Below are 15,322 nucleotides of genomic sequence, written 5' to 3'. Positions count from 1 at the left end.
TTATGTGACCTATCCAAGCCAAAGGTCTCTCAACTTGAAAGTGTGGTAGGGAGAAGGCATCAGTCCGATCTTCACCTTGGCTGCCTTACTTTCAATATGCTGTCATATCGAAGATAACAGTAATAATAATTTTAGTAGTTTCATATAGGACTGGCATGTATGGTAGTTTGCAGAGCATAAGACGACAGGTTTCTGCCTCAAGGAAGGAGAGTAAACTCAAAAAATGGGAAAGAAAGTAGAAGAAAGGGGGGAAATATGTGATTATTTCAGTTACAGGAACTTAGGGTGAGTTACACACTGAGCTGATTATTATTATTATTCATTATATTTATATACTGCCCAATAGATGCAGCTTTCTGGATGGTTCGTAACTGTTACAGGATGTCAACTTGTTATCTGTATAATCTTTGACTGGGAAGGATCACCTAAAAGATTAAGGAAACAGGAGGGACAGTGAAGGAGATGCAGGGGTTAGAAATGGCGGAGGGTTTTTGGTTTTCCAGATGCCTATTTCCCATCTAAAAACACAAACATTGCAATATTCAGGACATCTCTAAGGAAGATCTGATAAAAAAAGTAATAACAAAGCAATTGTACTTATTTGCTTCTATTAAAAATGATCACCACATATTGTAATGTCAAACTTTTCATTTGGGACAGTATTACTAAGCTTCACATTAGTGGAATACTTCTGCCAAATACATAAGGAAAGATCTGCAAACAGAATAACAGTACAGATTTCTCAGGTTTGGTGCATAAGCCAAGACAACAACTAAAGGATGAATTATATAGAAAAGCTACCTTGTTGTTTTGCTAAATAACTAGCTGGACTCATGATGAAGATGAGGATGAGGATGACGAAGGTAATGATACGGCAGATTGTTCATTTTAATCACCTTGAGGACATAAGAAGATCTGCCAAGCCCCATGGCTCTGCAGATTAGACACACAAAAGCTTTGGAAAGCCATAATAATGACAACATACTCAAGAGGCCTGCCTTCCTACATGAAGATAAAAGAGCTAATTTATTGCCTGAAATGAAGAAGGATGGTTAATTCAACTGTGCATACCTGGGCAATTGCTGCTATCTGCTCCAACGCCACAGCATGAAGATCTTGATCTCTGCTTTCCAGAAGCAGCTTCAAGGATGGCAGCAGAAGGGACTGGTTAAGTAGCAGCATACAGAGTTCTTTGATGCACTGAAAACCAAAAGAGAAAGCTTGTATAGTCAGGCTAACGCATCAGCCAACCACACTCAAGTGCAGGAAGGTCATGCATTGAGAGTAAATAAATGAAAGCCAACCCTTTTAAAGACAGACAGACATCCAAAGCGAGCAACCACCTTCTAGGGAAAATTCAGCCTGTTTGCAAAATATAAAGAGGAAAAAATGAGTAAAAGAGATGCTCGTTACACTGCAACTAGGAATTCCTCTTACGGAATCTTTATCTAGAAGAGTCAAGACACTCATGCCTTGGTGAGGAGGTTGCTTCCCTCCGTGTGTCAAGGGAGAACATTGCAAAGAGGCTTACAATGCCGCGAACGATTCTTTAAAGGAAGGTATATCTAAATGTCGCATGTTGGTGACCTTAGAGCTAGTATATGCCACAGCCACCCTCTGGTTATACTTCTGCTGCCACCGTAATCGTGACCACCACCTCCTTCCCTGCTGGGGGTGAATGAAACACCCTGCAGCTGGCAGCCCGAGATGGGAAAAGACTGTACACAGCTGCAAGACGCTCAATTCCCCTGCTTGTTCCCCTTCCCTCTCGCTGCACTGTCACCTCCTCTTCCTGCTGGAAAAGAAAACATCCCACAGCCAAACAGCTGAATGGAAGCAGGATCTGGAGAACACATCAAGCCATAATTTTGGATTCTGGCAAACATGATCTAGTGTAAGGGGCTTTAAAAAATCTACCTTTAAACTCCTGATGTCAATGAAAAGGAGCAAACTGGGCTCTAAATGTTTAGCAAGATTAAAGACACGAAGTCCTCTTTGAGACGCACAAGTAGCCAAGCAACAGTGGCAGGCACTTTCATAAACATGGGAGGAACATTAATGCTAATAGATAATGCCGTATGTCTGTGCACATGTGCTTGTTCAACCTAATGGCTGCATCAGATACTGGGGCATGGTTGTGTGGCATGAAGTGCCTAGAAGCCATGTGATCCATGCCAACCTGGACTACTCCTTTAGTTTGTCTCTCTGGTCTGCTTTCCCAGTTGTAATACAACTACCCTTTTTACCCCTCTAAACCCCTCCTCTGTAACAGGTTCAGCTCCAGGCCAATGTACCGGTAGACAACTCATGAATGTCATTGTGAACCCAAGCTGGGCAACCCCACCTGCGCCTTTTAAGAAATCCAGTTAACAATTAAGTAGTATCTTGCAGGGGACAGGAGAGTATGCAGAATTCCATTCCTTGTGAGTTGGGGATAAAATACAATGCAGTATATTAAATAGGCATTCACATTTGCTGGCTTCTGGATCAACATCAAACTCTGATTAAGCAGGAGGGGAGTATGCTCCAAAGGACTTTCTGAAAGCTGGCTCTCAGTTCGTTGACCACACTATGCCTGCATCAGCATGATGTATACTGTCTTAGACACATCTTTGAATCTGGTCTAGGTATAATCCCCAGAGATTGTCACTAGAGCACACTGGTTGTATATTCATTTCTGTTCCCCCACTCTCAGGTACAAGGATGTTGTCTGAGTTTCTTTGGGAACAAGTTTTATAGTTCTGTCAAGCCTCTTATGATGCTGCTTCTTCACTTAAGGTTTTGATGGGTTTGCAGATATAAAATGTTACTGGCACTATAAAACCGCTGCTTCACCCAGGCTGTGCATTCGAACAGCCATCAGCATTTATTTTTGCAAACACGGTGCACAGGGCAATAAATTATGCTTTCCAGACACACAGAAAAGGTGTAAAAATATACAATGCTCAATGTTTCTTTATTCTATAAGGCTTTTGTTGTTGTGGTGGTTTGCCAGAAATAAATCTGAAAATGAGAAGTTAAGAGCTCTGACAAAGCTCGATACTTTTAATTTTACCAGATCATATAGTACATTTAATCCTGCTGTTTGCTTATTTTCAATATTAGCTTGCACTTGGGAGTACAGCTGGTCAGTGAAAGACTTGGATCTTGTATTGACAAAGCAGCAATAAAGCACTCATAGTGTAAGAAGAGCCAAAGCAGTATATATTACAACTTAGTTTTACATTCTTCAGCTACAACTGGTAAAGGTTTGAAGCTTCGAGCATCACAGTGGGGGGAGATCAGAAAAAAAATCACTCTTTTAGCTTTGATCTTCATGCCTCCATACCAACAGAAATGAAAGAAAAATGGGAAACAAGAAGAAGGGGGAATCATTCCCAGATTTGTGGAATGCCGCCTTAAAAAGACAACTTAAAAACCTAAAATACACAGAACGCCAAAGGGGAGTGGCCATCTGTCCTCCCAAAATGCTCAGTGAGGAGCCAAGGTGCTCAGAGGTCACCAGGAGATACGGAATACTGAGTACTGCTAGTGGGGGGGGGGGGACATGAGCAGGGCAAGGGCATGTTTGGGCCCAAGGAGCTTCCAGTACCCTGGAGCTGGACGTGGCTGGCTGGCTGACAACCTGAACATACCCCTTTTTACCCATACAAAGGAAGAAGGTGCAACTGTGCCCACATGAACAGAGAGGGATGTAGCTCAGTGGAAGAACCCATGCTTTGCATACAGAAGGTCCTAGTTTTTGCCCTTGGCACCCTCAGTTAAAAGGATTCAGGGAGCAAGGCTAGAAAAGGACTGCTGCACATCCTGGAGGATGGAAGGCTGCCCAGAGGAGCCCCGTGGAACCAGGTGCATGAATTTGGGTGCGCATCTGGGAGCCCTCAACTGCCATGCATGACAAGCTGCCCGAGATCACAGCTGTACCAAGGCTTAAGTTCTCAGTGAAGCTGGTATAAGAGCAAGTCTCAGTGCAAATGAATGGCAGTCACCCAGCAGCAGTGGCCAACAAAGAGAGGGAGAAGTGCTGAGCCCTCAATTAAAACAGAAACATTTCAGAGCTCCCTTACTAAAAGCTTCTGGTGCTAAACGAGGGCAAGAAAGCCACTGCTGAGTTCACTGTCCAGGTAAACAGGTTCTCCTCTCGCAAGGATTCTAGTCAGGTGAACTTACCTCTGCTGACAGCGTGTGCTGTGTCTCATATATGGAACGGCAGGTTTTCAGAATCTCACTCCCGATGTGCTCCTTATTCTCCTGCGGGCATTTCATAAGCATCACTGTTCCCAATTTCACCCAAGGATTACTACTTGGGCATGCTCTACAATGCAGGCAAAAGGATTCTTGTGAGGATCAAAAGCAGACAGATCAATTGAACAACAAGCAGCGACTGTGAGGATGTATCTGCCAGCTTGCACATGAAAGTTCACCTTTTGACAACACGTACTTGAGAGCTAAAAAGAACCCATTTCTTTACAAAATGGGAACGATCACTGTCTTCCAGCCATAAGGAACAGGACTGTGGAAGCAAAATAACTTACGGAGTTAACTCTAAATTCCTGTCCTTCCTCAACAGAAACTATCTTGAAAGGACAATGGTAGAGAAAGGGAGGAGCAAAGTCTCATGCACATGAATTCCCATGAATCCAAGGGGGAATGAGGCAATTTACATGTGTACTGATATACCAGATGGACCTGAAAATGGGGGTGGGGCAGGGATAGAGTGCAGATTTTTAAACTGCTCTGACAAAGTAGCTGAGTCAATGCGAGAATGCTGATCGTTGAAACACTGACGTTTTGTTTTGCCAAAAGCATTTACGGAAAGAAAATAGCATATACCAACCCCTAATCTCTTCACTGAGAGACTATTCTAGAAGCTATTCCTAAAAGCTATGAGGAATAACAGATGGAGAGATGCTTTTCTAAGGAAAGAGTCCAAAGGGAGTCCAAAGGCAGAACTTGGACAGTTAAATAGAAAACGGGGTCCTTCCATTTCCAGTGGAAAAGGATGATATGTCCAGAGAGGGAGACAAAAGGTATGCCTGGGGCAAATATAGTCATCTCTGGATTGGCCAAGGTCAGAGCCCCATGGTATAAGGAAGGAAACGTCTCAAGAGATGGCAGCAGACATGGCAGGGAACAAGAAAAACATGTGCGATGGGGGGGGGGACCTGAAGGGTTGATGCTCTCTCTGGCTGCACAAAGCAGTGGGATGATACAAGTAGGAGAACTATGGTCCTGGAAACAAGTGCATGGGGCCAGGGAAGGGGAGCGGGAGAATGAGACAAGGTCTCAAGAAATGGACTGTCAGCTAAGAAAAATCTGGGTGGATCTTGCAGCTACAAGGCAGATGGGCTCCCCATGCAGGGTACTGCTGCCCAAAAGAGTGTTGAGTGACTGGTCTCAAGGGCCATCATGCATTTCAAGAGGAAGCACAGATGGTGATTATTTGGACAGAGTGAGAAAGGATGTAAACAAAAGACCCAGTAACTCAGTAACTTGATTCAGGGGGATAAAATGGAACTAGCCTTTGAATTCCTGGTACATGATTGACCAAGTTATACAAAATTATGCCTCCTTGAGTGTAATCCCCATACAGACTTGGATCACAACTTTTCCCATGTTCCTTGTAGAACAAAGTATGTAGAAAAAGGGCACCATGAGGAGCCCCCATGTGGTGCTTTAACCTGCTGTGCCCTCACCTTGAGAGAAGGACAACTCAGTATTGGACCATATTTCCTGTCAAGGCTTTAGATGGGCCAAGGTATCATCATGAGTTTCTTGACTAGTGTGATTAAGGCATTTGCATTTACCCAGAATTCCCAGTCTTTGCCTACTACAGAAGGACAGCTCCATTTAATTCAATTACAGTAAAGGAAGCTTACAGTAAAGCCTAGGTTACTATTGTTAAGATTCCGTTGCTCCTAAGTGCTATGCACCTTTGCCCATGCAGCCTTTCTCGGAGCAAAAGATACATTGGGCAAGATGTTAGAATGAAGTCAGCTCAACCGCAAGGAACATAAAAAAGATCCTACATACCCTTTGAAAACTTGCACCTGTGTGTTGGCCATATTTTGCAACAAATACAGGACTGGCTTTAGAGATTCACTGATGTTAGGGAGAATAGCTTTTCTCTGGTGAAAAAAGTCCATCTGGCAAAACCAAAGGGAACTGCCTGTGCAAACTAAAAGCACTATTCATTGCGCAGTGCTGGCTTTTCTCGGTGTACTTCTCTGGGTGACTGACCTCCAATTGAGCGACTGAACATTGTTGTGCAGACCTGGTCTTTTCTTCAGACTTTTGGTCCAGCTGTGTGGGGCTCTCAAGAAAAGAATCTGGCAGGTGCATGTCTGCAAAGTTAAGATTTCATGACAATCTGTGCTCAACAAGGGTAATGAAGCCAATTAGGTGGCTTGGAAATGGTATGTGCAGGGAGGGGAAATAAGCCACCGCCACTTACTTCCCCTCCATAATCATGTGAACCCACTTATTCAGCTGCCTGCAGAACATGCTGAAAGACTTCTAGTTGAGAACTGACCTAAACCCTGCACAACCAAACCAAAGCTGGTTTCCTACTGAACCTTTGCTTAGTGCAGCCCTGTGTGATAAGCCATTTCATTTGCTCGGTTCATTTTAGGAGACCACAATGTTTGTTTCACAAATAATGAAAGTGAGCCTAAAGTACTTCAGCTGCACTTTTAGTGGAATAACTACATTTTCATCTGTACGACTATCTATGTTTACGTACCAGTAGAGGACATGGAAATGTATGTGGAGCCTCCAGCCTCCTGAAGCCCTTCTGGTGAAGCCTGCCCCTCCCAACACCACTTGCTATGCTCCATACAAAAAGCAGATGTGACTGCATCCACTTCATTTCACTCCATTTGAGTGAAAACTGATGAAGCCATTATCTTTATTTCTCCTTAACAACTTAATTAAATTGCTTTAATCAGTCACCATTACTAACTGCTCCTCTCAGTGCTGCTGCTGACAGTAAACGTTCTCCCTGGCCTTCTTTGAGTTGTTGGATCATGACCGATCAAGAGCTAGGCTCAGACACGACTGGCGTGGCATGCCAGGCGCTTCCCACTAGCCGGACCTCATGAGTGCATTTTTCCACTCCATTACTCTTCCGTGGATTCAACTTTGTGCCAAGTTCCTAGGGACAGCTCTGCCACTAAGCAGTGTGAGACAAGCACTTCAGGCAACAGATGGTGGGGGTACCAGTAGCTGCCTTCCCACTGTTCCTCCTAAACTATTTGGCTATTTCCTCTGTTGGGAGAAAAAAACCTGCATATGCCACACAACCTGTCCTGGACCCTCTAAACAAGCCTGTTGCCTCAGGTGCGATACAGAACAATCCACCGCTACCAGTGGTGCACACTCAGCTGCCTGTGCAGATGTTTTCTGTAAGTGGAACAGGACGATGGTACCATCTTTGGGCAGCCCCTCAGAGTACACTCCATCAGCCTCCTGTTCAGACATGGTGCCCTCTCTCCTGTCCAGGCATCCCTTTTCATAAATAGGGGTGTTCTTAGGAGATAGGGTCCATTGAAGACACACACGCAAATTAGCATATTTGCATATATACAAATTTGTGCATTACTTTTGTCCTGGGTCTTTTCAGTACTTAGCACCAGACCTGCTGGGGGTTATAGATGGAGATTTTTCGAAAACTAGATTCCAATACTGGTGCAGGTACAATTAGTATCAGCTTTTGGTCTGCCTTCTTATAGGTTACTAATACATACTATCATGCACTATTATGTCAGAGAAGATCAGGTTTACACACTCTGAACTATGATTCAGTGAAGGCAGCCCTTTTATCTTTAGTGATGCATCATGAATAGGTATCTCAAATCTTCCACCTGTGTTTCAAATTCTCCATCATAATTGTGTATGGGCCATATCTTTACACCAACTGTGGAAAACAAAACAGTTGCCTCACCAATGTGGAGCAGTGGAAGGCAGGTGGACACTTCTGCTCCTTTTATTTGTGTTCTGCTGTTTAGGAAGAAAGGAACTTCCCTTGAATAGCTGAACACAAATACGAGACCCTGCATACACCTTCCACTACCCACAAGTCTCAAGGCTAATTCAGAATTGAAACAAACATTTTTAAATGTTTTAACACCTAAATACAAATGAATTGCTTTTGAATATCCATGTGATCCATGGCTTTCCCAAAATAAATGTGAGAAAAGCCTGGAGGGTGTGATTGTTAGAGTGAAGATAATGTGTGACTAGGAAAGGGATGAGTTAATTAAAAATATACTGTAACTGAGGGTGACTGGCAGATTGGCTGGGCTGATAGCCAAAAATGACTACATGTACTCCAGATATACTGAGAAAGCCATTGTCAGGCACACTTTGGAAAATGATGGAATGTAGATTGAGACCAGAGATAAAAGCTGACAATGACATCACTGATCTATTCTTCATCAAGCATGCTAAATTCCTGATGTGAATTGTTAAAAGTTGGCAATAAGAATGGATTGTTTTAAGAGACGTAGATATTTATGGAAGATGTGTATCATTTCATACTCACAAAGACTGAGATCATTTTTGGATATGGCAACAGCATTCTTAAGAGGCTGTGTTTGTAGAGTTTTGTTTTGGTACAAGTGCCCTCATTTACCTGACATGCAACAAAGCAAAAATGCCCGACCTCATTAAAAGTTAGAATAAAATGGAGTTCAACACCACATAGAAATTTCAAACATGCTATAGTTAATGTTCCTGCCCAAACACTCCCCTCCAAGCTAATGGACAAATACAACTAATCTACATAATGAGATTTTTCCTTAGGCATCTCAATCTTTCCTTCTTTCTCTCTCCTAGCCTTTATTTAGGGGAGAGAATTTCTGAATCTCAGACATAAGGTGATCAAAAATATTTGAAATGTAAAATGAAGTTAACATTGTAACTTGTTTTTTTGGGCAAAAGTTAATTGAACGTAAGAAAAGAGAGAAAACTCGTGGGATGTCTAGGCCTTTATAATGCAATTATAATTAAACTTTGTTCGTTTTTAATGAGGTTGTGAAAGATAGTCAATTAACTAGTTAATAAACTAAAACCCTTTTAATCAACAAAAGGTGATCTAATTACTCAGGCAGATTATTTTGGGAAAAAATCATTTCGCTTTTGTTTAATAAAAGAGCTTAAAAGGCTGTGGCCTTAGAATAGGTGCTCCCCACCCTTTCTCTCCTGCATCAAGGAAGGTTTCTCTGCTGTGACATGTGCTTTGCATTCCCTAAAAGCTAATAAAATATGTTTTTACCTCTTCAGAAACAGTATATTCATATGTCAAAAATTATGCGGACTCACATGATAACTTGATTGCCTCAAACTAATCATGAGTCCCTTAAGGTTTATATATCAAGTGACAGTACTTCTTTTAAAGGACATAGAGACAACTGCTGACAGCATAAACTCAGAAAGACAAGTGAAATCTTTGGATATTTCATCCAAACTGTATAAGAAGAAAACTCTAGCAACTAATTTGCTCTATCCTTCTTGCCAAGAAGTTCAACAGGAAGATTCCCAGAAAGGCAAACTCTCTATATGCTGCATAAATAGCTGAAACACTTATAAAGGCTGATAAACTGCTTTATGAAAAGCAACCTAAATGCAAACAGTTGCTTTCTTTACAGGGGCAAGATGCATATACTGTACCTTGCTTATGATGAGGTTCATGCAGCTGAAATAGGATCACCTGGGATCCTATTGAAAAGCAAATTGCTTTTCACCTATTGCTGAAAAGCAAACAGTACAGAATTGTTTGGGTAGCGCACATAAAGGAATGAATGACTGGGAAGGTAGAGAATTCCTAGTCTTTTTATGGGCTTGAGTGACATCAAGAAGCAGATTACATATGGACTCAACATTGCAGAAGAAGGATTTTCTAGTTTCTACATAACACCACAGTTTTCCAGATGACTTAGCTGAGGTGTTGCTTGTATAGTGACATTGTGTTCTCTTTTAAACAAAGAAATATATATTTTACTGCTACAAGAATTACTTTTTGAGGAGTCATTTAAGCGACTGAAATATAGGACTTTCCAGAATGGCCTGCAGTCACAGTGTTACGCATGAGCTCGGAAGTCATGGCATTTGGATATGACAGCTTCTGCAACATGAAAAACCAATTTTATTGTTTTCAAGTTATGATGCTTGGTATGGCCAATATATGTAACTACACTGCCGAAGTTTATGAAGCAGAATTTCCAGTGAGAAGAACAACTTCTGGTGAAGAGCCTAAACATACTGGGACTTTTATTTTGGGAAGGGGTCATTTTAGCCATAGCCTTTTAGACAAGATTCTCATTGCTGCTGGTTGATCCATTTTGAAACATTTTTCTCTGGGTGTATGAACATTTTGGTGTACATTCAACCCAATAACATTGTTTCAGTCTACATATGTGTTTTGCTTGATTATTGTTATAGAAAGGGGGAATGAAAATACTTACAATAATTCTAAAGAAAAAAAAAAGAAAGTAATAGGGGAACTACTCCATGGTCTCCTGAGTATGAAAGCAAGGAAAGAACCCATAATTGAAAAAAGTTTCTCATTAAAAGGATCTTAGCTTGGTTCACACATTGCACTAATCCATAAGCAACTCTCATGGTTTTCTGCTCAATGTCTAACAAATGATTAAAAAACCCCTTTTTAAAAAACAAAACCTCAGGGTTGTTTGTACCCCTCCTTCTTTGTCAGCAACTTCTGTATATCCCATATGCCTTTGTGGTGCTCTACTATTGGACTATGACACCTTTGAATTGTGGTGCTGGAGAAGACTCCTGAGAGTCCCTTGGATTGCAAAGAGATCAAACCAGTCAATCTTAAAGGAAATCAACCCTGACTGCTCTTTGGAAGGTCAGATACTGAAGATGAAACTCAAATACTTTGGCCACCTAATGAGAAGGAACAACTCACTGGAAAAGATCCTGATGCCGGGAACAACTGATGGCAAATGGAGAAAGGGAAAGCAGAGGATGGGGTGGCTGGATGGAGTCACTGGGGCGGTGGGTGTGGGCTTGGGTGGACTCCGAGGGATGGTGGAAGACAGGAAAACCTGGAGGAATGTTGCCCATGGGGTCATGAAGGGTTGGGCATGACTTTGTGAGTAAACAAAAGAAAACCACTACTGGACTTTAGAACAGCTGTTATTTTTGACTGATTCTGCCTGCTGTTTGGTAGCCTGGTGAAAAAAATACCATGATAGTTTAATAAAATTGGTTAAACGCTCCAGAGTTCACAACCCAACAACAAACCAAAGGCATGTAAAATTACATAGATTGGTGGCTTGATCCAGCAGACTGGACCTGGATGAGGCTGCTCACTCTTTTGCTCAGAACATGGGACTCTTTTGGGGTGGGGTGGGGGCTGCTTGAAAAGCACATTCATTTTTCCTTTCCTTTTTTTGTGAGTTTAGTGATGAGCTGGGGAATCTTACAATTATTGTTCTTAACATGAACTATGGATGGAATTGCAAGCATATTTTAGTATTGGGACTGAATAGTTTAACTGACTCACTGATCTATCTCATGTCTACAACTTAAAAGATGGGAGTGGATCCAGGGAAATCAAGCTATTAACAAAGGAAAGTGGTACCAAAAACTTAAGTAGGACAAGAGTCTCTTTAAAAACACAGGGATTTTTGTCTCCTGCTATGAACAAATACTTACACATTTGGACTTTTCATAGGTGGCCAAGCTTGTAGCAACATAACTAAATGCTGAAATTCTGCAGTGTTTTCACTGGTTTCCAAAAGTTTTAGGAAGAGAGCGTACCTCTTTTCTTCATTTTCAATATCAGTTATTTCTACCTAAAAAATAGGAAAGAGCAGCAACATGTCAAATGCAGAATTTAGATTAAATGAGTCATCAAATGGGATAATTTTACCACAAGAAATATGATGCATTCCTCTCCAAAAGAAATATCATCATTGCAAAATACAGAAACAGTCTAAGATGTTCTTAGGAGGCATTTCATTCTGTCTCCTGAACACAGGGACACACAGAGATAATAATATGAAATTATGGAGAGTTATAGTTTCCAAATAACTTGAAATCAAAACAAGCAGATTAATAGAAGAAGGCAAATTATATTTCCACTTAGTCAAATTCCCTAGACATCTACTGATATTTCTCCAGGGCAGGTTCCTAGATATGACACATAACATTTTATTGTAACATTGGATTTTGATTTCCAGAAGGTTGGCCATGTTATTCTGTTGCGGCAGCAAAGAGTTTCTCCTTAAAAACAAACCATTTTATTCTGGCATAAGCTTTTGTGGACATTTTTGATTGTCTGTGACAATTTGCCACCCACTCCACAACATATGTTTATATAAATCTGCAAATTAGAGAGTAACACTTTGGGCATCTGATGAAGCTTCATGAAATCTTATGCCAGAATCTATTTGCTAGTCTTTAAGGTGTGGTAGGACTCCTCAATGTTCTTATAAAAGCTAAAGATCTTATCCTTTGAGATTGAATTATCTATACAGCATCTATATGGAACCCTCTAAAATATTATATCACAGCAAAGGAACATTGCTGAAACACTAAGTGGTATCCAGTGTAAAGCTTGGATTTTAAAAAAGTGGCAACAGTCTGCTGCAGTTATGTGAGAGCAAGTGGAACAACCAGCACAAGCAACACCTAGTGTAATGAAGCCATGGAGAGTCGCAAAAGCCCTTGGCCAGTGGCTTGCATTAGTGGAATAAGCACATTATCTTTGGGCACTTGTGAAGGCATGGAAACGGGGGTTTCCATAAGTGGTGGACGCTTTGTGCTAGCTGAATGGCATCATGGGATTCAATCCTCTTAAAGCAAATGCTAGTGTTTTTCAGTTGTAAACATAGCACTGATTAATTGAAATTGTCTTTCAGAATGCCAGAAGCATTTTAAAGCAGTGCAGTGATCGGTAAACAGGACAGAAAATGGCATGAAGTGAGGGTAAACCAACCAACAACAAAGTTTAAAAGAATAACGTGAGGCCAAAAAAACTTGGAGGCTAAGGTTCCACAGAGAAGCAGGGTTACAGCCTACCCATCTTCATATTTTTGGACTAAACACAGGCCTTTCTATTTTAATTGGCCCAAGTTGTTGTTGTTGTTGTTGTTGTTGTTGTTGTTGTTAGAACATTTCTATGCCGCCCCTTGCCGAAGCCTCGGGGCAGCTTACAACACAATAAAATACAATACAATATAAAAATAACAATATAAAATTAAAATTAATAATATAAAATAAATAAAAAATACAAACGATATAAAAGAAGTTATAAAAGAAAAGAAAAGAAGTCGCCCTGGCCAGATAAATAAGTAAATATTGTTAACAATTAAAATGACGTTTAAATAAAAATGTCTTCACCTGGCGCCGAAAAACAAATAATGACGGCGCCAGGTGGACCTCTCTGGGGAGCACATTCAGTTATACAGGTAATGAGAAAAAAGGTAACAAAAGAAACAGTGCTGGCCTTCAACAGCACACTCCTTGCTCTTCTCTCTCACCAGGACAGTGAAGCAAATATTTTCATAATTCATTATGTACAAACATATTAATCTACCTTATACTGAGTCTACTTATTGAGTAGTCTACTTTAACAACTGTCTACCTCTAATGGCAACAGATTTTTTAAAAAAGATCTTTGGTGGAAGACTTTCTCAGTTTAGCTACTCTTTATTCAAAAGAGTATTAACTGAAACCACTTAATGAAATTTATATTCAGAGTTGGAAACCCAGTCCCATCTGCAAATACCATTTAACTGTGGGGAAAATAAAGAGGCAAAGCAATTTTAAAGTGATCATGGCCCCCTCACCTCACCCCTGCCCCCAACCCTGGAATTATTTGTGGCTTCCCACTTCTTCCCTCTGAAGCTAAATCTAGGGATGGATAGACAGGCAATATCGGCAATTGCTAAGCATTCACCACTCATCATCTTATCACTTGCCTTCTGCCTAATTCCCATTTAGATTCTCTGCTTGCTTTCTGCAAATGGGAAGTTCGCGAAAATTAAGGAGCAGTTGAATGGAAGTTCTGCAAATTTTGGCAAATTTGTGCAGGTTGTGTGAAATCTGTGGAAGTTTCCTAATTTTATCCCTAGACTGAAGTGGTCTGGGTTCAGCCTGAGGGAAAAATGTGCAAGAATCAGAAAATTTCCACACATCAGAATGAGATGAACACATATTAGACCATTTCTGGGCATTTTTTCAGGGACACATTCAGATATTCAAACAAGGCACGCTCACATCTTTTGTGTGTAAAAATGAAATTACAAGTTTTAATCAATATGCGAAGGTCTGGTACACCATTTTGCCAAATAATGCTTCCTATCCAGTACTAGGATTCTGACAGGAAAAAAAAAATCTAACAAGTTTGGTTTTCATTTATAAAATAATGGAGATTCTGGAAAGGTTGGCCTGTTGAGCTAAGTTTGTGGAATGATTTCCCAAGAGAGGGTTGACTGGTTTGTGGCCTTTTTAGCACCAGATGAGGACCTTTTTATTTTCCCAGCCATTTTAATCTTTCAAGTTTCTACTGTTTTAAATCATTCATGAACTTTAAATCTTTATATTGCTGGTGGCTTTTTATTTTACACTGTTCTTTTAAACTTTAGAAGTTTTATATTATTTGCACTAGGCTTCATTCTATGGTTTTATTCATTCTGACCCACCCACAGGGCTTGTACAGTACAGAAATTTGATACACAGATAATTAAAATAAGCAGAGGAATAAATGTCAATGTAAATTATACTCTGGGATCAAACAGGACAAACTCATATGAAAACAAGTGTGATGCAATAGGAAAGGTGTGGTAATTAATTCAGTCAAAGCATCTCTTGTATTTTATTTATTAATCTTAGTGCTCTTGCGTTGTTACAATATATTGTAAAAACTTGCTCACAGGAATTGAGCTGCATCGAGAATAGTAGTAATTGTTTACTGTCAAATAGTGACTTTCATAAATGAATCGATACATAGTATGAATATAATAGGTGGTTGCCATATAAAGCACACTGAAATTATTATACATGAGTAAATATTGTATAACAAATATTTGATGAGAAAAATGATGAAGTAGTAATATGAGTCTTCTTCTGCATATATTTGGCACTAGCTGATTTCGGATCTAACCCAGTGGATCATAGCCGGAAGTGCCAACATTCCGTAAAGTATAGGGTTCCAAGAAAAACTATGTGATTGAGGAATGAAATGGTAACTAACGTTTGGGATAATTTAAAGTTACCTTCCATGTAGGCATGAATGCCGATGTAGCTAAGGATAAAAGAGATGATTCAACAAGTCAAGGCAAAAAAGTAG

The 15,322-nt window shown here is 40.5% G+C and overlaps 1 protein-coding gene across 3 annotated transcripts in view; it reads right to left on the bottom strand.

The window, feature by feature from the left end:
* The window catches only part of NBAS (NBAS subunit of NRZ tethering complex), a 176,744-nt gene that overhangs the window by 9,595 nt on the left and 151,827 nt on the right, over positions 1 to 15,322 (bottom strand). For all 3 annotated transcript variants that reach the window (XM_044417846.1, XM_044417835.1, XM_044417856.1), the window contains 3 exons: positions 11,683 to 11,822; positions 4,171 to 4,315; positions 1,072 to 1,200 (listed from right to left, as the gene is read on the bottom strand). In XM_044417846.1, coding sequence (XP_044273781.1) covers positions 1,072 to 1,200; positions 4,171 to 4,315; positions 11,683 to 11,822 — 414 coding nt within the window. The remainder of the gene's footprint in view (positions 1 to 1,071; positions 1,201 to 4,170; positions 4,316 to 11,682; positions 11,823 to 15,322) is intronic.

This window comes from Varanus komodoensis, unplaced genomic scaffold, assembly GCF_004798865.1.
Source record: "Varanus komodoensis strain SLA01 unplaced genomic scaffold, ASM479886v1 scaffold10, whole genome shotgun sequence".
Lineage (NCBI taxonomy): Eukaryota > Metazoa > Chordata > Lepidosauria > Squamata > Varanidae > Varanus > Varanus komodoensis.
Note: the sequence above shows the minus strand (reverse complement) of the source record. Positions and strands in the feature narration are given on the sequence as shown.